General features: G+C 36.1%; 1 protein-coding gene across 1 annotated transcript in view; it reads right to left on the bottom strand.

Annotated features, from left to right (window-relative positions):
• Nucleotides 1-24,769, bottom strand: part of shrb (charged multivesicular body protein shrub) — a 72,920-nt gene that overhangs the window by 24,723 nt on the left and 23,428 nt on the right. The window contains 2 exon segments of the mRNA XM_090389703.1: nt 9,204-9,318; nt 13,152-13,329. Of these exon segments, the coding sequence (XP_090245829.1) occupies nt 9,204-9,318; nt 13,152-13,329 (293 nt within the window).

The following is a 24,769-nucleotide window of genomic DNA, read 5'->3' as shown; positions in this document are numbered from 1 at the left end:
TACGCACTACTGCTCCTGCCCACAGAGGTGCCACCATTCAAGGCCTTATACACCTCTGATCAGATCACCTCGCAGGTGCCTAGTCTCCAGATGCTGCAACTTGCAGAACTTAAGCCTTTCTTCATAAGTGCACCCCTTTGTTCCTCTCACCAATCTTGTTGCCCTTCTCTGTACTCATAATATAATTTTAATATTTTTCACCAACCATATGTTGAAATGACAAAATAAATGATGCGTATCCATCCCCTCTTTGAGGCAGTGATTCTTAGAGGGATTCTTAGAATGATTCCACCCGACACGCTCCCGAGCCACTTCCGGTTCCAACACGCACAAGAACAGTGCATGTGCCATTGAATCACGTGACATGTGCCGTGAACCTGCGGGTATTTAAAGTTGCACTGTAAAGTAAAAAGCGTACTGTTGTGAAAGAAGGCGGAGCCTTCGAAAGCTTCAGATATTTTATCACTTTTAACCTAGTATATTTTATTTGTTTTACAGATATTTTATCACTTTTAACCTGGTATTTTAATTGTTTTATACTGTAAATAGCAATTTATTGTAAGCTTAATTATAAAGTTATCAAAATTTTGGCTTTCATTTTATTTTGTCATTTCAACATACAGTTGGTGAAAAATATTTAAAATTATATTATGAATTTACCCAACCCCAGAGGCCTATTTGGAGAATTCTCTGTACTCGTTCTAGCAACAACATCCTTCCTAAAATGAGGTCTCCAGACCTGTATACAGTACTCAAGGTGTGGCTTGACCATTGCTTTTATAAAAGGGATAATCACCTTGTCTGTGCTAGCAAAATTCCTATATATCATTGACAAAACTTCATGACCTGCTCTAGCAGCCTGTCTGCACTGCTCAGAGAACTTCATATCTGACTGCACAATTAACCCCATGTCTTTTTCATTCTCCACCTCCCTTTATTTTTTATAATTGTTCTTACAGTTAAATCTGCCAGTCCTAACACCTCTCTTCAATAATTTTAAGTTCTTTTTTTAAAGTTTCGGCTGCTTCTTGATCTACACTTACGGCTTCTCCCTGAATTTTAAATCTATCGAACCAGTCCTTACTAGCTTTAAATGGTTCCACTTTTTTTTTTTTTTTTTTTTTAAGGTGAGAACAGAAAATTGCGTTGGATATTATCTTCAATAAAATTATTTAGAAGTCTCTCCATTTCAATTATAATAGCCAGCCTAGCCATAACCAATTTAGTTGCTTGCAGTGAAACAGCTGTCTTTCCCGCTGCTAAAATTAATTCTTTATTTATAATTGTTCTTACAGTTAAATCTGCCAGTCCTAAATGACTGAACACATCCACTTGTCGTTGAACAGAATCTATTTGCTTCAAAACGCATAATTTAATTTTCAAATTCAGTCTTTTTCTTACCATAGTAAGCTTCGTACCACGTCCAAACTTTGTTGCTTTTTAACTCTCTTCCGCCATTATTCATCTTCGAAAATATAACTGCATTGCATTAATTATTATACAATGTTCGAGTAAACTGTCCGTTACCTAACACTACTGAGTGCTGACTAGACTTCAGACAAATGCATATAACGCAAATATTACAAGCAATATACTTGATGATTTTTTAAAATGTTAAGCTTGGAACTACATAAGCCACCATACTGCAATTAAATTAGCGTGGAAGAAAATTTCACTGAGCGTGGGAAAATTTCGCAAGTCGGTGTGGGAAACTTTTTAATGCTGTTTTGCTATTCATTTTCAAGCTATCGACTACATCAGATGAAACATTTTCATTAAACAAGCCAAAAAAGAGCATTGTAGTGAGATATGGGTTATAATATAAGAACAGCATTATAGCGAATCAGCGTAGAGCGAACCGCATTATAACGAGGGCCTGCTGTAATCAGCATTCATTGCCATACCTTCTGGAAAATTATCAGTTAATAATATTCTACCACAATTTTATAATACTGTGGCCATAATCTTGCTTGCTAACAGTCAGGTACAGAATTCTTCATACTTTACTGTACAGTGATGATTTTTTGTGCTTCCATTTTTTGATGGCAGTTTTGTCTGAAAGATTCAATGATCAAATCCATGTCTCAATCACCAGTAATGATCCTGGAAAAAGTCGAAGCACTGGCAATGAAAAGAGCCAAAAGCTCAATGAATGACTTGACAATGGTGATAGCCATACACAATCTAGTTTCAGAGAACCAATCTTGATGCCACTTTAGGTTTGTAGATAATCATGAGTGATCTTTTCAATGCTATCAATAGTAATATATACCTCTCTAGCAATCTCTGAAATCTTTATACACTGCCCACTCAGCAGCAACTCTCTTAAGATTAATATTTCCTACAGCAGCAATTGTCTCAATACTGACATCAAGAGATGCTCTACCACACCTTGAATCGTACAGATTTACAGATCTGTTTAAATTTATTGTACTACCTTATGAGAAGTAGGTACTTTAGGTTGCTTCTTATGTTTATAATTAACATCATGGTTGAAACACAGTAAGGTAAATAATTTGAATAATAAATACAAGTTTACCCAATAAATACAAGTTAACCCAGTGAAGATTAATACAAAACTGTTATATTAATAGTCAGTTCATGGATATTTCAAGGCAGTACTGTACACTTCACTGTATACATTATTACTAAATGTATAGCTAGCAACAGGAAGTTACATATTAATATAAAAATTAGAGCATAATGACAAGGGATGGTGCTGAACATGGCATACACTGAAACCAGCCAAGGAATCTTCTTTTTTTTTTTTTTTTTCCAACAGGAAATTAATTTTGAACAGCAAAAGTGTTAATTTTTCTCTTTTTTTTTTTTTTTTAATTAGGGCTAACAGGTGATGAATTTACACAACAAAGTTACCAATATCACTATAAAATAAGCCAGTGACCTCTGCTGGACTAGTTCATAAAGTATCCACCACACAACACAAGGTAGTAATTATTACTATGGTTAACAATGAGAATAGTTTATTCTAGCTATAATATAATTATTGAAGCAGCTAAATTTTAGGAGAGCTATTAAAACAGTTTTGAAAAATGATTCCATACAAAAACTCAGTATGTAATTAGACTCTGCTAAAAGTAAAACCCAAAGCATATAAGCACAAATATACAAAATCAGAGATGAACAGAACTACAGAATTTATTTTCTTTACCTCCTAACCAAACAAATTTATCACATTACTCACAAAAAACTGAAAACAGAACTAATGTAAAATCAATAATTACCGATAAGTAAGATCTTAGATTTTATAGATAAGTAAAATCACAATTACCAGAGCTAAGAAGACTTATTTTTTCTAATTAGTAGTAAATATAATCACAAATAATCCTGTTGTTCTGAACAATACAGAAATATAGTAAAGTTTTTTTTTTTTTTTTCCATCCAATTAAAACCATTTACTTTCACTGATTCATTTATTTATCTTATAATATGACATGTAAGATTACAACTTTTCCTGGCATCTCAGAAAATCCTATATATATTGTTTTAAAAATATTCATCCAAAGATTCCTTCTAATTCAGCTGAGTATACACCTGATTAAATTAGAAGGAATTGTATGTATTATGTATAATACATACAACTGTAATTTCTGTATACGTACATATTTATATATATGTGAGGTGTGTTCAAGCTATAAGGTCTCCAAATTTATTTCTCATTTAGTATGCAAGATATAGACGTAACACTTGCCTCACTTTTCAACAGTCATCTAGAAGCCCACACATTTTCACAACTGTTATTCCAAGTTGAGAAGGCTATGGCAAAGCTTTCTTTGAAGGTATGTTCAACCACTGGTAAATGGCAGAAGCTGCTTGTCAGCTAGGAAATCTTCTGCCATGAAGAGCATCCTTCATTGTTGGGAACAACCAAAAGTCACTAGGTGCAAGGTCAGGCGAGTATGAAGGATATGGGATAACCTCAATGTTGTTTTCTTTAAAAAAAATTTTGCACATTTCCAGAACGATGGGGTGAAGCATTGTCCTGATGGAAAGAATGTGATTCAGTCTGTGTAATATTTTCCCAGAAGTGCTGGGAGGAACTTTTTCTTCAGAACTTCTTCATATGAGTTTCCTGTTACTGTAGTGCCCTTGAGTACACAACGTGTATGGATTATTCTATCAAAATTCCAGAAAACAGCAACCATCATTTTCTCTGCACTTGCAGCAACTCGGAACTTTTTGGGCAGTGGTGAATTAGTGTGCTTCCATTGAGAAGACGTTTCATTTCTGGATTGTAGAGTGGAGCCCAAGTCTCATCCATCATGACAATCAAGGAAAAGATAGATCCATTCACTGCAGCATCTCGAGTGAGAATTGCTTCATACATATTTACACACTTGTCTTTTTTGTTCTTGGGAAAACTGCCTTAGAACCCACTGAACTAACTAACACCTTGCTCTTTCTGGGATCTTCAAGAACTATGGTATGCACAGATCCAACAGAAAGGCTATAGCTGTTACAATTTCATCCACTGTTGATCTTCTGGCACCCAAAACCATTTCCTCAACTCAACAGGCCTCAGAACTGGTTTGATGTCTCTTGGTTCACGTGCTTCATTCTTGCAGGAATCCTGTTCTTTACGAAACTTATGTACCCAGCTGCAAACATTATTCACTTCCATAAGGCCTAGAGACACATTTCTGACATTCTCCGATAGATTACAAGTGGATTTTCCTGGTGAGATGCAAAAATTGAATAATAACACATTGTTCTTGATAATGTGAAAACATTTTTAGTATTATAAACATATTATACAGTTTAGGGCACTGCAATCAATGTGACATATTGCACTGTACTGCCTTCTGAAAACATTCTGAACTAATTTGCAGTTGGACTAAAAGCAGTCCCGCATGTATACTTTATTTTATCAGAAATAAATTTGGAGATCTTATAACTTGAATGCACCTCACACGTAGTGTGGCAATAAAGTTGCTAGACTGGTGCTGTTCCAGTCATGTTCAATGAGGTTGAAATTAAATGGAAGTGGTATGTTCTAGATTTTGCAATGGAGCAATGAACAAATATCAAATTTTGCTTTAAACTGGCAAAATTTGCAACAGAAATGTACAATATGTTAAAAACTGTTTATGGTGATGAAACAATATATTGTACCAGTGTGTTTGAATGGTATAAGCAGTTCAAAGATGAATATGAGAATGTTCACAATGACCCAAGGGTGCATCCATCAACCTCCTGAAATCGGGACAGAATTGCAAAAGTTCAAGAAATTGTGGCAAGAGATTGTCATTTGACCCTCAGAATGATGACTCATGAGTTGGATACATATAGATGATTCATCAAATTCTGCATGAAGTTTGGGAAAAGGAAGGTCTGTGAAAAATTTGTGCCACCCAGCCTCAGGGATGACCAGAAGCAATGAAGAGCACCATCGTGGGATGACTTCATCCAGACTTGTCAAGAAAATCCTAATTTCCTTGACTGTATTGTCACGACAGATGAGCATTTTAGTATAACGTGGAGACAAAGCATCGGAGCATACAGCCAATTCTCAAAAATTTTTGTTTACAAAAGTTCAGGATGAAGACAATGCTGATCATGTTTTTTGATAAACAGGGGGATTCACAAGGAATTTGTACCCAATGGGGAGAGGGTCAATGCTACATTTTATGTACAGGTATTTCAAAGGCTACTAAAGCGAAGTGGCAATCTCAAGAGCAGGGCTGGTCTTAGGCCGATTGGGCCAAAAAAAAAAGATAAATAAAAAGAAAAAAGAGAAGGGAAAAAGTTTAAATTAAAGGGCTCCTGTAAAACCCAAAAATGACTTTTTTTACATATGTTTAGAAAATATAATTAGCATTTTATTAATGAGTACAAAGAATGCAGACAAAAATAATGTTTTTATTATTATTATTTATTTTTATTAAATTTATAATATGTAAACAGTAAAGTCTGTATAATTATAAAGGTGTGTAAATTTTGGACATTGTCTAGGTAATTATCTCAAGGCCTGCCAGTTTTTGCACATCCCTTGAAATATCAAAAGTAATTAATTTTCCCACATGTAATGCCACTTTAGGTATGGGCCAGACATAAGGTGGGGGTATACATGTATGAAAATTAATTACTTTCATCTGGTCAAGCAACCCCTCTCGCCCTGCCAAACGCATCACTATAAAGTTTTATTGTAATGTTGGTAGGTTTTTATTTGAATAATTGTGCTCCTTATTGTGTAAGGAAGTAAAATTTATATTATTCTTCATTTTATTTATTGAGTTGGAGCTGGAACGTGACACAAACCCAGTGGCATAACTATGCCAATGCAGCTGCATTGGAGCCGAGCTTGAAAGGGGCCCTGTGAAATTTGGAAGACAGATTCGTTTCTCAAGACAATTCACAATTTTCATTCATAAACGAGCAAGTTTTTTAAATTAAATGTAACACACTCTTATCGACCCAGCAACTGGCCACCACCCAAGTATTGTTTAGACTGATTCCAAGCTTATAGAAATATTAGTAAATAAAAGATAGTCGTGAAATATTCAGCAACACCAGTGTCAAATATTAAATATACATCACAGTCTGATTTTATTTTAGTGTTGGTGAATTTACATTTTTTGTGTGTGCATACTCTGATTGTTGTCAGAGGGGAATATGTTTTATTTTACAATACACAAATTTGTTGCATAACAGTCTGGCTATGGACAGCATGTCTTTTTTAATGCCTATCATGCTAGATTTGGCTTGCTTTCTTTTTTTTTTTTTTTTTTTATCTGAAACGAAAAAAGAGAGAGAGTTCAATTTCTCTTGAAATGTCTCTTGTCTCAGAAAATGTCCCAGAACGCCATACGTGAGGATCGTTTGATCCTCATGTATGGCATTCTGAACCTGACCAGTGTATTGGGAGGGACCCTTCCCATAATTAGCATTTATCCCGTGGTGTTCAGAGAGGGAATAAACAATGACCAGGCAGAGTAAAGTGTCACTTTGATCACTACAAAGCATTAAGTTTTGTTAAGTTTATGGTTTTGAGGTCCATTTTAACAAAAATATTCTACTCTTGTCTATTGCTCTGTTTCTAAACAGCCAACAAGACCTGGACTTTGTTACTGGCCATGAATAACATATTTTATAACCGTTTTATGTGTACTGTATCTGTTCTGTTTTTGTTTGTGGTGGGAAAATTTGTTGCAAAGTTAATTGAAGGAGTAACTTGGGAAAAGAGTGGAAAATGAAACAAAAAAATTCAGCCAATCACAGAGATTTTCATTTGCTTTATTGGCAGAAAAAGTTCTGCACCTCTTATCTCATACCATTCTGTGATTCTACATTTTTAAATTTCTCAGAACATGAAAAAAAATTTACTCATTACCACCATTTTTTTTCCAACTTGTGATAGAAAGGCTGCAGATGTAAGTAAATGTATTATTTCAGTTTTCATTAGTTTCCAGTTTTTGTTCATAAATTGTGGATTCATAATTTGTGAATGTGGGCCATTCACAAATTATGAATGATTCATGACGTTGTCCAGTTTTGATACTAATATATGTTACTCATTGCTATAGATTTATTTATTTAAATATTTTACTATTCTTTGCTTTCTGTTGCAATTTGACAGAACGATTTGTAATTTTATTACTCTGTTGTCAGTAATTTTTTTTTTTTTATTGAAAATTTGTTGAAGGATCATTTACAGATCAGAGAAAGATATAATATGAATTTCGAAAAGCTATTTTTCTTGTCCGCACTTTTTTTTTTTTTTTTTTGCACAAGAAGATTACAAAAAAGAAAGACATTTCAATTACCAGCCTGCTGATGAACCTATAACAAATCCTAAGGAAGCTTACAAGGTAAACTGCTTTAACAAAATCGCAGACAAGGCTTTGCAATCTCTAGAGTCATGTTTCTAGCAGTTAATAAAACAATTTTTGGTTTCTTGGGTAAATTTCTAAGAATTCCAAAGGATGAGTTAAGAAAACATGCTGCAGATTTAGAAATTGCACTTTCAGATGCTAAAATCATTGAGGGCAATGAATTGGTCAAGTCTGTGAAGGTGGCAGATATTGATGGCCATACGCTAGTGGAGAAAATGGAAGCATAGAAACCAATTCTTCCAGAATCGTGCTTAGAAAATCCTTTACAAAATATTTTACAATTTCTCACAACTAATGAAAGAAGCACTGAATTTTTGAATTTATTGATATCGCTAAGAATATTTTTAACGATTCCAGTGACTGTAGTGTCTGGGAAAACAAGCTTTTCCCGATTAAAGTTTATTAAAACATAATTAATTAAATAATAAATATTTAAATTATAAATTATACAAATTATTTAATAAATCATTTAATTAAAACATATCTAAGGTCGACAACGCTTCAACAGAGACTCACCAGCCTTGCTATTGTATCCATTGAAAGAGAAGAAACAAGGAATTTAAATTTTGAGAAAGTCTTCAAAGATTTTGCCAATAAATGGGCAAGAAAAATATCCTTCTGATTAGTTTTGTTTATATTATCAACATTTCTGGTCAATTGTTAACAAATTGTAATAATATAAAAATAATCAACAATTATTAATAGTTTTAGTTTTTCATTATTTCAAAATATTGAAGGATTAATACTGAATTTTTAAAGGGCCCCCATGCCAGCATGCTCCAATCGGACCCCCCATTTGCTAAGGCCAGCACTGCTCAACAGAAAGGCAGTTTGTCTTGTTGCATAATGCCCCCACCCATTTTGCCCTTGTACAGACATTTCTGATGAAATGTGACACTGTACAGACTCAAATATCCACCATACTTTCTCAATTTAGCACCAGTGGACCTCTTCCTCTTTCAAGATGTAAACTGCCCTCAAAGGAAAGAGATTTCAGGATGTTGAGGAAGTAAAAAAAACAGCCACTGAACCAAATCTCTTTGTATGCCTTTGCTGACTCATTTCACAAACTTTTAGAATGATATAATAAGTGCATTCAATCAGGTGGTGATTACTTTGAATAAAAATAAAACCATTTTTGAGCTCCTTCAACTTTGTGTTCTTTTATTGCACCAGTCTGGGAACTTTATCGCTATACCTCATATTCATTTTATGCATGGGAAGTGTTAACTAATGCCACAAATAACAATGCTTGAACCTATGATATAATTATATCAATTACCAAGATTGATATTGCAACAATTGATAAGACTGTTATGTTTATAAATATATATAAAAAACTGCTCTTACCTCATCAACATCATTACCAAAACCAATAGGATTTGAAATAGCATCAGATATTTCATTAGCAATTTCTTGTTGTTCTTGTACCTCATCCATTAAGTCATGAACTTTATCAATATCCCTGCAGGAAAATTGAATTACAGAAAATTCAACCCAGCATAAATAATGTGAAATTTATTAATTATAAATGCAAAAAAAGTAATAAGTTTTGAAGAAATAATTAGCAAAAATTAACCAAAATTTAAAAAGTGTGACTTGCAATAGCCTATAAAACAGAATTTATTCCCATTATTTTATTTTAACATGATATAAAGAAACACTTCATATTTTAATAACCATGCCTAGAGGAACTACTTTATCAGGTGGCAACCTGATAAGTACATAAATAAATAAAAATAAAAATAAAAATATAAATTTTTTGATTTATATATATATATATATATATATATATATATATTTTTTTTATGTGAACCCCAAACACGAGAGGTATTAGAAACCTATATTACTTAGTACCGTGCTTGGGTTGGAGGTTGAGAAGACGAAAGAAGATATTTGTTGACATTGGACTTGAACTTCTGTAGATTGTAATTTTCGGGAAATACGTATGAAGGAAGGTTGTTCCAGAAAACGGCAGTTGAATGAATAAATGAGGAAGATGAAAAGTTGGTTCTGTGGGTTTGAAGTTAGACAATAAATGGATGTTGGCTGGTGGCGGCACGTGTTCGGACTGTTTTGAAAGAGAGAGCGGGAATTATAGAAGCCAATTCAGAAGAACAGTGCCCATGGAAGTATCTGTAGAAGAGGCATGCAGCAGAAACAGTACATCTATGAGAAAGCAAGTGGAGAGACTCTGTTAGAGATGAATCGTTAATTAACCTAACTGCCCTCTTCTGAATGGAATCAAGAAGCCTGAGAGAGGTTTTGGGGGCACCACCCCAGATGTGGGAACAATATTCCCATGGCAGGGCAGATTTGCGATTTATACAGAGTGAGCAGCTGTTTGGAAGAAAAGTAACGCCGAGAGCGAAAGAGAAAACAAAGTTTTTTAGATGCAGAGGAAGCAATATTTGTAATGTGCTTGTGCCAAGAGAGATTAGAAGTCAGGATAATCCCCAAAAGAGATACATCATTTTGCCTAGAAATCGGAATGTCACTAAAGATAAGCATAGGAGCAGAAGAATCCTTTTTGCGAGATATAAGACAGGACTGAGTTTTAGAAGGGTTGAAATCAACTAAGTTGTCTTTGCCCCACTGGAGAATTACCTGAAGATCGGCATTTAAGGAATTGGTAGCAGATTTTTGAGAAATTGAAGCTGATTGAGCAGGACAAGTTTTCTCAAAATGGAAAGTGGAATGCAATGTGCTATCATCAGCAAAACTATGGATAGGATTTCCAGTCAATGGAAGAAGGTCATTAATATACAAGAGGAAAAGAGTGGGGGGAAAGAACTGAACCTTGGGGGACACCAGCATTAGTGGAGAAGTTAGAAGACAGAGAGCCATCTACCATCACCCTCAGTGAGCGATCAGAGAGAAAACTGGATAACTAATTACTAAAAACAGTTGGCAAACCATAAGATGGAAGCTTGTTTAGAAGACCTTTATGCCAAACACGATCAAAAGCCTTTGAGATGTCAAGAGCAACTACTTGTGTTTCACCGAACCTTTCCATTGAATTAGTCCATAAATGGGTAACATAAGCCAGAATATCACCAGTGGATCGACACTGATGGAATCCATACTGGCGATCGTTGATCAGACAGAAGGTTTCTAGGTAGTTTAAGAGTTGGCGGTTAATTGATTTCTCCATTACTTTAGAAAGAGTAGAAGTAATTGCAATGGGACGATAATTGGATGGGAGGGATTTGTCACCCTTTTTAGGAACTGACTGGATATGAGCAAATTTCCAAGCAGAAGGAAAAACACCTTTGGAATAAGAAAGTGAAAAAAGGCGGCAAAGAATAGGAGTACGTTCAGGAGCACAGGTTTTGAGAACAAATGGAGAAATACCATCAGGACCTGGAGCTTTCTTAGCATGTTTTCATGCATGTTTCTTATGTTTTCAGCTTAAATGTGGCTTTAACAATATACATCACTTTTCAATTTTGGATGTCTTAGTTTTGTTTTAATATAGTTTGCTACATGTGGCCATGTCATGAATGTAAGTCAGTGCTGAACTTTTGGCACACTCCTTTGCAGTCTTTTTCAATATGACCAGATAAATACCATTAGTAGCAATGGCCTAACTCACTTTCAAGCTGGGAAATTTTTTTCCCCCACATATCCTACAATGATCAGGTATATTAGCACAACAGCCCCAACCTTAAAAAGAACTTTTTTACAGTGAAGATTGATGCAAAATATTCATTCACCTCACCTTACCAGTAACGTCTGCTGGATTACCTATGATTCTTCCATTTGCAGTGAGAAAAGGTCCAATCTGGTTTATTTTTTCTCCTTTGTATTTACATATGAATAAATACTCCTTATCCCCACATGACTATTGTGGCTAATGATTTCTCATAACTCTGACAGTGCCTGACTCCTCTGCAGTCTTGTTATAAATGAACTTATAAATATTATATGAATCTGGGCTGCCCATCACTGTATAACTGTCCTATGTGCTTTTTATATTCTATCAAGTTCACTAAATCCTTTTTCATCCATCCTGGCATCCTTGTGTGGAAGGAATTCCTCCTTAATGGAATGAATCACCAGTAGCAATTAATGATGAATGCCTTGAATAATTCAGATGTTCTTTTCTCTTACAAGTTTCATTCCAACTGATGAAGTCCAACAACCTCCTCAGGCTATAGTAACCCCTTTTCTTGAAACAAAACTCTTACCCTTAACTACCAAAATCTCATTTGTCATTGGCCACTTTAGGAAACTATGGTCATTCACTACTAATGATTCCTGTATAACCCATATTTGTGACGTTATTCAGATTATTCACTGGTGATAACCAGATCAAAAATATTCATGTCCCTTGCATTCTCTGTGATGCACTGATACAAATAACAATCAAGCTAATTCAGAAAATTACCCCACAGGTTAAGCTGCTGGTCCACAATTTCCAACCAATAAATGATAAGACTGAAATCTCCTATAACAAGGCACTTCCAAGCCAATCAAGTTACATATATAGTTATATATACAAGAAACCTAGCTGCTGAAGTCTTCACACCATATTGGATAAAAACAAAAATCAAAAATTTTAGGTTATGAGACTAGCAACCAAGATATGCCATGCTGTTACTGAAAACACAATGCAAATTGCTTCAGGTTAGTTGGATTTCCAATAAAAAATTCTGCTGTAGAGAGTGAGGAACTGGTAAATGTTCTAGATAACAGCTGGAATGCTGTCCTTTCTGTTCTAAGTATAACTGAAGAGGCTATGCAGTAATTTCTGTTCTAACTATAACTGAAGAGGTTTCATTCAAGAGGTTAATTTTTATTTTCAATTAAAAATCTGAAATGGCAAAACAATATATCAATTAGGCCCACAGTATTTTTGCAGTTTTGTTTATAAAGCAACTTTATTTTAAACAGAAAAGCAGTAAAATTCAATAAGTTGGATTTTTGATAACTCTAGTGGTTTTCATTTTTTTTTTTTGTTTTTTATTTGGTTTTTAGGAGCATTAGCAACTAAGGCCATATTGCTCAGGGATATGTGGTGGTCATTCCCTGACCTTTCCGCATCCTCCTATTTGGTGGTGACGGGCTCGAACCCCGGTCTAATCAAGAAGCGTGTGCTACGCACTGCTGCTCCTTCCCACCTGGCTACGGAGGCGCCTAGTGGTTTTCATCTCCTTCAACTTAACAAGAATGTAACCTATTAAAAATACTAATACCTTAAAACTATTACCTGATGAAAATTTAATATTATCATTCTTTCTTGCCAAATAGTTAAAACTAAATTTGTATCTTAATATAACAGATAAATATACTAACATATCTTCGTGTGCATTTTTCAAGGCTTTTGCAGCAAATCCCATTATTTTCATCACTTCTGTATTTGTATTTGCATTTTCTAGAGCTTCTCTTTGGAATTCTATTGTTGTCAATGTTCCATCAATTTGCTGTAACTGTTTCTCATATCTCTTTTTCCTCTTCAGTGCCTGTAAAGCAACTAATTAAAAGTATTACAGTCACATATCACATTTAAAAGCAAATTAAATTTATGTTATAAAAAAGAAAGAAAAACTAGTGATAAATATTTATATTCAAAAACAAATTAACTTAATACCTGAAACCAGAAAAATGGGCAAGGTAGACTTAAGTTCCTCCCACTTACTAGATGTATATGTTAAGGCATCACAGATAACTATTAGAAATAAAACGCAGTTGGCAACTATCACCTCTGTGTTACAGTTGCCAACATGTCTGCATATTTCTTACTGCTATAAGGATATCAGGTTTTAATAACCAGTTATCCTTTTTCTGCTGAGAAACATAACCTTATCAGTTTAAGGTTGGCTTTCATTGATTTCAAAATTGTGTGCATTTCTATATTCAATTTCTTGGAGGTACTTGGGAACCTCTAGTGCCAGAGACCAATTTTTAACCTAAGCTTAGGCTTACACTCACATCACAGAAAACAATTATCCCCAAGTCAACCTAAATTGTTAATACAGTTTTTAATATAAATAGCACCACCAAAAATGTTAACCCACTATTTTTTTTTAAAACTCAAGGCATATTCTTGATAGCTGTTTAAAGACTTATTAGTCTTGCATTAGATGACAGCTGGCTTTTGTTTTACATTAAATATCTAGTGGGTCTCAAACCAGAAGCCTTTGCTTAGTTCATTAACTGAGTTAAATAAAAAGTTTATAAAGCAGTAGGAATTCATCCATAATTCTAATTGTTTTGTCAATTAATTTGTTAAATTCAAAGCATTTTCAAAATGCTTCGAATGTATCATTTCTCTTTATATACATTATCTCTTTTAAACACAGTTCTAGCTCAATTTTAGAATCAACAATCGATTAAAAAAAAAAAAAAAAAATCACTCTACGATGAGTTTTACAGTTCAAAAAATTCCCAATAATAATTAACAAATATTTCAAAGTGTGACACAGAAAATAATAATGTTCTGTATTAAATTTATTTTAACAGTTTGCCAGGCAGTTTATTTTTACTCACCTAATCCAAGGATACTACTTTTGTTTTTGAAATTCCATATAGATCATATAAGCTCAAACCTACAAACAGGACAACCCCACTCCCCCACACCTCAACCCTTAAAATACAATACAATCTTAAAAGCTAAAAGATAGATATATTCTATTCTCTGTATATTACAGTATATATAAATTTTGATATAATAGGCTAGTATTATGAACCTGCTATAGAAACTGTTTGGCAATCACAACCAGGCTGATAGATGAGCTGAAGAGGCAACCAACCTCAGGATTCCACCTGAGAAAGTACTGAGGGCTAAATTAAAAATAAATTTTTTTTTATTATTATTAAGGGACACTACAATATCTCAAGTAACAGTGTCTGAGTTGGACCCTCCCTGATGGCAGCAACCTCACAATTTTGAAAGAATGACAGAACAATGACAGCAAAATCAATTTAAGGTAGAAATATTGATATCAACCTACACGTTGGCATGAAATACTTTGGATTATTGAAATACGTTGGCATGGATTAATGAAGAAATCCATTTCTTCATTAATCCATGGTCAGAAAAGTGTAAAATAATGAAAGAAATTACACTTTCTTTGCATGATTTTTTACCATGATTCACATATACAAGGACAAAAATAGACAGTGTTATGCAAATTTTAACACTAATAAGCTAAACACTTATGTTTTCATATCATATGAACATCACATACCTCATTTTACATAAGTTTGTAAAACTTCCTTAAAAATCAATAGCAATAATTTTTGAAGAAGCCCTTTAATTGTTGGGAATGATTACCTGCCAAAAGAAATCAACAAATGGTTTTGTATACTGAAATCATCAAGATTGCTTACAGGATGTGGGAGCAACATTTAGAGACCTGAAAACTGCACCAAATTTGATACACTTGTAATTTCATGAATTATCCGGAATATGCTTCTGAAAACCAATCATACAAAGTACTTTCAATTACTTTCGGAAGAAGAATTGTCTCTCTTTTTTTTTTATGATGATTCTTTTTTTCTGTATGGCTTTCTTCTCACAAAATTTAATGATTCAGAGTAACAATCTCCCACCCTTGGTTACAAATTTTTTTCTGACTTATCAATGCTAATAAAACAATTTCTAAATCAGTTTGAATGCAAAACTTTAAACTATTAAAGTGCTGCATTAAACTATGAATAAACATAAGCTATTCCATAGCCTTTCTTTGCTGTTTGGCATTTAATTGATGGGAAGGCAGTTGTATACATCGATGAAAAAATTCCCTGGAAAATGAATTTAAAAAAAAATAAAAAATTGCTATCCAAAACTGAAGGGCTAAAATTTTTATTCCAAAGCAAGTCAAGATCAAATATTTTAGCAAATTTAGGAAATCAGAAGGGGTCTTAAATAAAAGAAGGTGGAAAGAATATAAGGAATGCTTAACTTGCTTTCAATTCAGCTACTAGTAGAAAAGCAGAAAAACAGGAAGAACAGACAGTAAAAGATAACACAAATAGCTTTCATAACTAACACACTTGAAACCCTTTCATGAGTTATCAAAAATTACATAAGTGCCTGGAGCAAGTTTTTAACACCTATGGGATCAGTGATCAGGACCACTCCCATTGCTAATGTTCCTTGTTGACACACACAAGAGTGTAGAGGGGGAAGCCATCAAAAGTTGACTGACGGTTTGAAGACTGGTTAATAACCAGAATCGGGCAATATTGTCACAAAATGACCTAGCCGTCTGCAGATATGACCTACAATGGTAAGTACAGCTTAATGCTTCTAAATACTCCTTTTAATTGTTTGGTCCTTGAGACTGTCACAGAAATTCTCTCAGATATGTCAAGTGGGCTTGCTACCTGGGAGCCTAAAACACTGATGGAATTGAAATTTGGATGACACTAAAGTCAAGTGGACCAAATTTTGGCAAAGTCCAGTTGGTTTGTGACAGCAAAATCCTATACATGCACCTACACGATTGTAGGACTGTTAGTAACCCTGGGTATGACCCCCATGTGCAAGTCCTGAAATACAGCACCCAGAATACTGGAGTGACCATCCAGGTGCGAACCAACATAAGCAGGGTTCGAGATGTGGTGCCCACATCACACAGAGGAATGCCGCCCCTGTGTTACCAAGTAATACTAGGTGGTAGATGACTCTCATCAACTAGTGCAAACCACCACTCTGCTTATCGGAAGCTTGAAGTGGTGGAACCCACATTTAGTCTCCAGTCCAAACTCTGATAACCCCCTACCCCTATTATATCTTCCATCATGCAGTTTGATTGATGTTTTTTGAGGTTATGATGAACATCATGGCAAGATCCAATCTTCCTTACATTTCGAGGTGTTAGCAGGCCGGCTGCTAGATAGTCCACTGGACTGAACCTATTGGTAACTGTTTAGGAGGCTTCCGGGAAAATCTTGATGACGTTACACAATGCGCGGGGGGGGGATTGTCGAGGCCACATTATGTCAAAAGCTGTATGTTCTCGTGTACGTCATATCCAAAAATTTCATTACTTCATACAGCATGTCCTTGCCACCTTTTCTTACTTCTGAATACAACATGAATTGTCAAAATAACAGAACAAAGTTATCTACGAAAAGATCCAACCCTCCCAAACACTTCCTTATACATTTCATAAATATATGTGGTTCTAATCTCATTTCCACTTACAGTCTGCCACACCCCCATGTACTTTTTCTGACAGAATCCCAGTTATCAGTTGTTTAAATCGCTACTCATCTCAGTTGTCTGAATTATTTGCTTCAAAAGATGTATTTGTGCATATTTCTTTTCAGATATGCCCTGTCAGAGACTTAGTAATTTGGGAATTTCCTCATTGTTCTTCTCTGGCTTAAAATCTCAAACATTGTTTGAGATTTTAAGCCAGAACATTGTCAAACAACATTGCCAAATTCATCTGTTGCTTCTATTATTCTCCCAACTCCACTAATCACTTAGAACTCTTTCACTTCCTCTCATTGAAACTTAAGACTTTCTCCAGACCAACTTTCCTAACAGTAATGAAATTTTCCTTGGCAATTTTAATGTCTACAACTCCAGCAGACATCCGTTTTCTAGTCACATGGACCACCTGCTCGAGATGCCAAGGCTTTTGCAATTACTAATCACCTCACACAGATTGATCATTTACCTTCCAGAATACCAGACAATTCTAACCACACAGCCAACAAACTTGATCTTATTAGTAATAGTGGCATGTGATGCAAGAAAGCAAATGTATGAGCTTATGGAGCATCGGCCAAAAAAAAAAAAAAAAAAATCACACCATTCCCTCCAAATGCCTGTCCAGTTCCTCCTTAAATTTATTCAACCTATCAACTTCCACAACGACAGATGGAAGTTTGTTCCAGCAATTAACCACCCGCTGGCTAAAGGCAAATTTCCGCACATCTATTCTACATCTGTCCTTTCTTAATTTGAATTTATGCCCCCTTAGGTTTGTAATCTGAACAAGTGGAAGGATCCCATCAGAATTCAGCGCACTGAACCCATTCAAGGCCTTATACACCTCAATCAGATCATCGCGCAGGTGCCTAGTCTCCAGCCACTGCAATTTGCAGAACTTAAGCCTCTCTTGATAAGAGGATCCCTTTATTCCCCTCACCAATCTTGTTGCCCTTCTCTGTACACGCTCGAGTAAATCTACATCCTTCCTAAAATGAGGCCTCCAGACCTGTACGCAGTACTCAAGGCGTGGCCTGACCATTGCCTTATACAGAGGGATAATCACCTCCTTTTCCCTGCAAGCAAAATTCCTATATATCATTGACAAAACCCCATGACCTGCCCTGGCAGCATGTCTGCATTGCTCAGAAAACTTCATATCTGCCTGCACAATTACTCCCAGGTCTTTTTCATTTTCTACCACCTTAAGTGTAGTACCACACAGTTGGTACATTTCTCTGGGGTTACTTCTACCCATATGCAGTACTTTGCATTTGTCAAGGTTAAACTTCAGTTGTCACTTCTTAGCCCATCTGCCCAAATTATCTAGATCCTGTTGCAGTAGCACACTGCCATTACTGTCATTAACAACCCTGCCAACCTTTGTATCATCTGCAAACTTCGACACTAAGCCTGATATACCTTCATCAATATCATTGATAAATATACAAAACAACAGTGGACCCAACACCGAACCCTGTGGGACTCCACTAATAACATTAGTCCAAGAAGAGCAGCACCCATTGATTACCACCCTCTGTCTTATCGCACTTAACCATCCTTTTATCCATTGTAGCAACTTACCCTTAATACCATTCTGCTCCAATTTGTACAATAGTCTTCCATGCGCAACAGTGTCAAAAGCTTTCCTGAAATCCAAATATATGATATCAAAATTATTTTTTGCATTCAGTTCCTTTGTAACCACATCATAATATCCTATCAAATTTGTCAGACAAGACTTTCCCTTAACAAAGGGAAGGGTTGTTATTCTCACAACAACCCTTCTAAGTATATGGTCCACGTGAGTGGTCCTCTAAGCACTTCAGATTACAACTTGGCAATGGTCTCTTCTCCAATGGAGCCTTTCTCTCGTGGCCATTCTCAACCTCGTGTTGTTTGACATTTGATAATTTGGGGTACGAAGTTATTACCACATTGACCAAGATTTTTGCAGCTCCGGTGAAAACTAAGTTTTCATTTATATTTAGTTGTTTTATTGATTTAATTTATTATACTAAATTATTTTCTATAAGTAGCTTTATAGTTCTAGCCAAGCTCAGTGCTTTATTTTTGAATTTAGATAGCAATTTTGAAAGTTAATACTTAGTGTCCATAGATTTTACATTCACAACTTGCTGCCATTGTTATAAAATATGGAATAGCGTAAGATTTAACTTAAAACTAGGTAGTGAAAAATGTAGCACTGTATTAGAAATCTGTTAGATTAGTATAGTATTATCAATTAATCAGTAAAATTTATTAATTATTTAAAAAGTTCATTATTAATTAAATTATACTTAACAGAATCATGATCCAGACTAGAGCAGCAAAGCAGCATTCACAGAATAGCCAGTGCAGTGGCTTGCGAGAGAACTGAAGGGGACGAATCTCCAATGCATCACAGTCTAAAACAATGTGAGAAATGTGAAATGTTTGCAAACCTGCCTAGAACATGATAAGATCCAGCAAAGGAGGATGTCTTTATGTGTGTACTAGGTGCACAGACTGTGAAGAAATTAGGCACCAACTCAGCAATCTAATGGGCATCTATGAGAGTTTGAGGTGCAGGGTAAAGGCGCTCAAAGAAATTAATATGAGGGGCCCCATCAAGCTCTTAGTTGCCCAACTCAATGCCAGAGTTCACTCCTGTGCATCAGACAACACAGCAGCAATCTCCAAGACACAATGCACTGGTCCCACAGGAACTAGTTATTGTCAGTGACTCTACTGTCTGGAAGATGGGGTATATATTATGCAAAAAGGATAGGTGGAACAGGACCAGGGTATATCTGCCAGGGGCAAAAGTTGATGACGTTGTAAGGCAGATATCATATTTTAAGGACACAAAAGGTGATATTGTTGTACATGTTGGCACTAATGACCTTAAGAGTAAGAGATCTGCAGAGTTACTTAACAAGTACAGGTCAATTCTGAAAAAAAAAAAAAAAAAGTCACGAGTCAGGGTTAAATTTGAAAGTGTCTGCAATTCTGCCCAGACACTATAGGAAGGAGTATATGATGAGAGCCTTGTCAATCAATTCAGCCCTGGAGAGATTGTGCAAGGCTCACTGGGTAGAATTTTTTTCAGCGTGGTCTGTGCGTGCTAACAGGAGAGACTGCTTCTACAGGGATGGGATACACTTAAATAGAAAGGGTGCAAGAATATATGCTGGTGCTATCAAGGCAGTGTTAGGTGGATCGGAAAACTGCTAGATTGGGGGGATTCACAGACTAAAATATTGACGGTAGTCGCAGTCAGAGGCAAAAGTGATTCTTGCATTGCTTCTATTGTAATGAGCAGCAGCCCAGAGAGCACACTGCAGGGAACTCCAAGAGCTGCTGGCAGTCATCATGAAACAAGTAAATATATGGGCTATGTTAGGGTAACTAAGAGTAAGAACAGGTGCATGTATACTTTCATGTACACCAATGCTAGAAGTACAGTAATACCCCGACTTACGCTACCCCGACTTACGCGAACTCGGAGTTACGCGGTTCTTGATTTTTTCGTTTGACAACGCTGCCGCCCACTATCTTCAAGGTCGTTTTTCATATGTTATCGATATATGGTGCGACGGCGGAGAATGAGAGCGAAAGATGAACAAAATTCAACTCTGCTGCTTTTATGTTTTTTATATCAGTGAAGGGGAAACACATTTCACCATAATAACGTAAAAACCAACACAATTCCAGCTATCGGTATAATCGCAAATGCAATTAGATCGAGTTTACTACCAGTTTATAACAGATTTCACTAGCAGAAACGCAACTGGATTTTTATTGTTTTATGGTAGTAACCCCTAGAAATGTGGGGTGTTAATAGTGTATCTCTGCCTTTATGGTGTTGTTTATTCAGTTGCTACATGCGCGCAGCTTTGTTTATGCGTATCAAGCGTGCCTCCTCGTTTTGTAATTGCGCTTTATTCCCTAAAAATGAGTAAAATACTTAATTAAAAGGTGTGAAAAGGAAGCGTCCTGGTGAAGACACTGCAGATTCAGAGAGAAAAAGAAAAGCAATTATCGATAAACAGAGGCGGACTGGGTCAAAAATTCTTACCCGGGAAAATTTATAGTGGCCTCATACTATGGTTTATGGCCAAAATCACACTGGCCCACCGGGGTTACACTGGCCCCAGTAAGGCTTATGGCCAGTCCGCCTCTGTCGATAGAGAAAAAATATGAAATTGTGAAACGCTTTGAGCGAAATGAAAGACCATGTGATATTGCACGTGCTACAGGCCTAAATGAAGCAACGGCGAAAAGCACATGACAATTGCAAACTTGACAGGTTGAAAATTGAAAAGGGCTCAATTGTAAAGGGCTTAAAAATTTTAGAAAACATAGACTCCGACGAAGAACGCGTTATAGCTACAAAGCAAGGAATAAAAAAATTATTAGCTTGCTACGAAGAAATTCTGCGTGAAAAAAAGAAGGCGCTGTGTCGTCAGACGAATTTGTTAGATTTTATGAAGCCATCGACATCGAAATAACTTTTTAACGTAAGTCATTTGTTTTTTTAATACATATTTTGTATTAATATGTATAAAGAACTGCAATTTTATTAATATTTTTCTTCTAAACTAGTGTTTTTGTTAGTCCTTGGTCCCAATTAAGCAAAATTTATATGTATTTATATGCAAAGCTGTACCCCGACTTACGCGATTTTCGTCGGACACACCTATCACGTAACTTCGGGGTATTACTGTATAGTAAATAAATTTGATCAAGACATCAAAGGCAGATATTGTTGAGATATCAGAAATATGGTGTCATATAGAAATAAGCAGTGCAGAATTGGAATTTGGGAAGTACAATGTGTACAGAAAAGACAGACAGGGTAGGAAGGCAGGAGGGGTTATGCTGTTAGTTAAACACAAAATCTAAGGAAGTGCATCCAGCTGACATGGGTGAACAGTACAATGTTGAGTCTGTTTGTTGTGACAAACACCGAGAAAGGGAAAACGAGAGTAGGCATGTTATAGGCCTAATGACTCATGAGTACAATGAACAGTTGTGCAGAGAAACAGAATGGGCCAGTAAACCAGAATGTCTTGTAATGGGGGATCTCAACTTTCCAGATATTGACTGGAACTTGTGGATTGGTCACTCACATGGTAGCAAGATTTTTGTGGATTTATTGTAGGATTCTTTTTCAACAGCAACATGTTTGGGGGACAACCGGAGGGAGTAATACCATTGATCTAATTAACAACAGTGATTATTCATGAATTAAGAATTTGCAGATAAAGGAACTACTAGGTGACAGTGATCACAATGTACTGATGTGGGATTTACTTAAAGATGTAACTACCACCAAGGGTAAAGGGAAGGGTTTTTGTTTTCGTAAAGGTGACTACAGTGGTCTCTGACAGTTTTTAAATTCTATACAGGGATATCAACTGATGATGTCACCAAAGGTGAAATCTAAATGGGAAACCTTCAGGAACTTAATCTTGGAGCCTACTAGACTTTTCATACCAACTAAGAAATACTGTTCAAGGTTCAGGCCTAAATGGATGTCAGATGAATTAATGAGGCTGGTGGCAGAGAATAAAAATGCATGGGACGCATATAAATTATCAGGTGACACAGAACCCTATGGAAGATATAAGCTAGTCTGTAATCAAGTCACAAAGAAGTTTAGGCAGGCAAAGGCAGATTACGAGAAATATTTGGCAAAGGATGCAAAGAAATACAGCAAAGAGTTCTTTACTTGTGTAAACTCTAGAAGGAAGGGGTTGAATCGGATTGGTCCACTTAATATAAATGGTTTGACTATTTTTTGACCTGGGAAAATAATGGAGTCACTGGTTAAAGAGGTGATACAGGATCACCTAGACAAAACAGCAATAATAGCTCAGACACAGCATGGGTTTGTTAAGGGGGAGTCTTGTCTGACTAATCTGATTGGATACTATGATGTGGTCACAAAGGAACTAGATGCAAAAAATAATTTTGATATCATATACTTGGACTTCAGGAAAGCTTTTGATACTGTTGCACATGGAAGACTGCTGTACAAATTGGAGCAGTATAGCATTAAGGGTAAATTACTACAATGGATAAAGGGATGGTTGAGTGGGAGGTTAATGGGAGGTTGAGTGGGAGGCACCTGTGAGGTGATCTAATTAACATGGACTAATGTTAATAACAGAGTCCCCCAGGTTTGAGTGCTGTGCCCATTGTTGTATTGTGTATTTATCAATGATATTGATGAGGGTGTATCGGGCTTAATGTCCAAGTTTGCAGATGATACAAAGGTTGGCAAAGTTGTTAATGACAGTATTCTACTGCAAGATCTTGAAAAGTTAGGCAGATGGGCTAAGAAAGGGCAGTTGAAGTTTAACATTGGCAAATGTTAAGTCCTCCATATGGGTAGCAGTAACCCAAGAGAAACATACCAACAGTGTGGTACTACACTCAGGGAGGTGGAGAATGAAAAAAGCCTGGAGGTAATTGTGCAGTCAGATATGAAGTTCTCTAAGCAGTGCAGACGGGCTGCCAGAGCAGGTCATGCAGTTTTGTCAATGATATATAGGAATTTTGCAAGCAGAGACAAGGAGGTAATTATCCCTTTGTATAAGGCAGTGGTCAAGCCACACGTTAAGTACTGTATACAGGTCTGGAGGCCTCATTTTAGGAAGGATGTTGAGTTGCTAGAACGAGTACAGAGAAGGGCAACAAGATTGGTGAGAAGAACAAAGGGGTGCGCTAAAGTTCTGCAAGTTTCAGCATCTGGAGACTAGGCACCTGTGAGGTGATCTAATTGAGGTGTATAAGGCCTTGAATGGTTTGAGCAGGCTCAATGCTGACCAGATACTTCCACTTGCTCAGATTAAGAACCTGAGGGGCATAGATTCAAACTAAGGAAAGACAGTTGCAGAATAGATATACGGAAGTTTGCCTTTAACCAGTGGGTAGTTGACTGCTGGAACAGACTTCCATCTGCTGTTGTGGAAGTTGATAGCTTAAATAAATTTAAGGCTGAACTAGACAAACATTTGGAATGACCGGATGGGTGAAATGGGAAGGGGGATTGTTTGTTTTTGTTTTCTGGCTGATGCTGTATAAGCTTGCTTTCTTGCATCATATGCCTCAACTAATGCTAATTACAAGAATGCAAAATAGGATGATCTACAAAATTTCTTTTATTCTCTTCCTTGGTTAGATTGTTACACATTTTCTGATGTCAATGTTTGCTCATATTGTGTGTGTGAAATTATTCTTCTAAGTATGAAATCCTTTATTCCATACTCCACATTAAAATCCCATCCTTTATCTAAACCTTGGTTTTCCAATAAATGTGTTAAGGCTGTTCAAGAGAAGAATGTTGCATATCATAAATGGATTGTATCCAAATCTCCAGGTTCATTTTCTGCCTACACCAAAACTTGCAACAATTGTAAAGCAGTTATTAATCAGTCCAAACTAGATTTCAAACAGGCTAAGAGTAGAAAACTTGCTTCTTGTCCAAATGGTAGGCAAGCATTCTGGTCTCTTGCCAAAGCTATTGGCTGCAACTTTAGCCCATATCTATTGCCACCTTGGTCAAAACCAAATGGTTCTATTGCCACATCAGTCAAAGATAACGCTGACCTCCTGGCATCCTACTCTTCTTCCAACTCATGCATTGATGATCTTGGTAAACCACCTCCCACCATTCCCTGTACACTCCATTCAATGCCTCCTGTGGTCTTCCACTGATAGGTGGAACAGGACCAGGGTATGTCTGCCAGTGGCA

The sequence above is a fragment of the Mastigoproctus giganteus genome, chromosome 2, assembly GCF_048544385.1.
Source record: "Mastigoproctus giganteus isolate SK-2022 chromosome 2, ASM4854438v1, whole genome shotgun sequence".
Classification (NCBI taxonomy): Eukaryota; Metazoa; Arthropoda; class Arachnida; order Uropygi; family Thelyphonidae; genus Mastigoproctus; species Mastigoproctus giganteus.
Note: the sequence above shows the minus strand (reverse complement) of the source record. Positions and strands in the feature narration are given on the sequence as shown.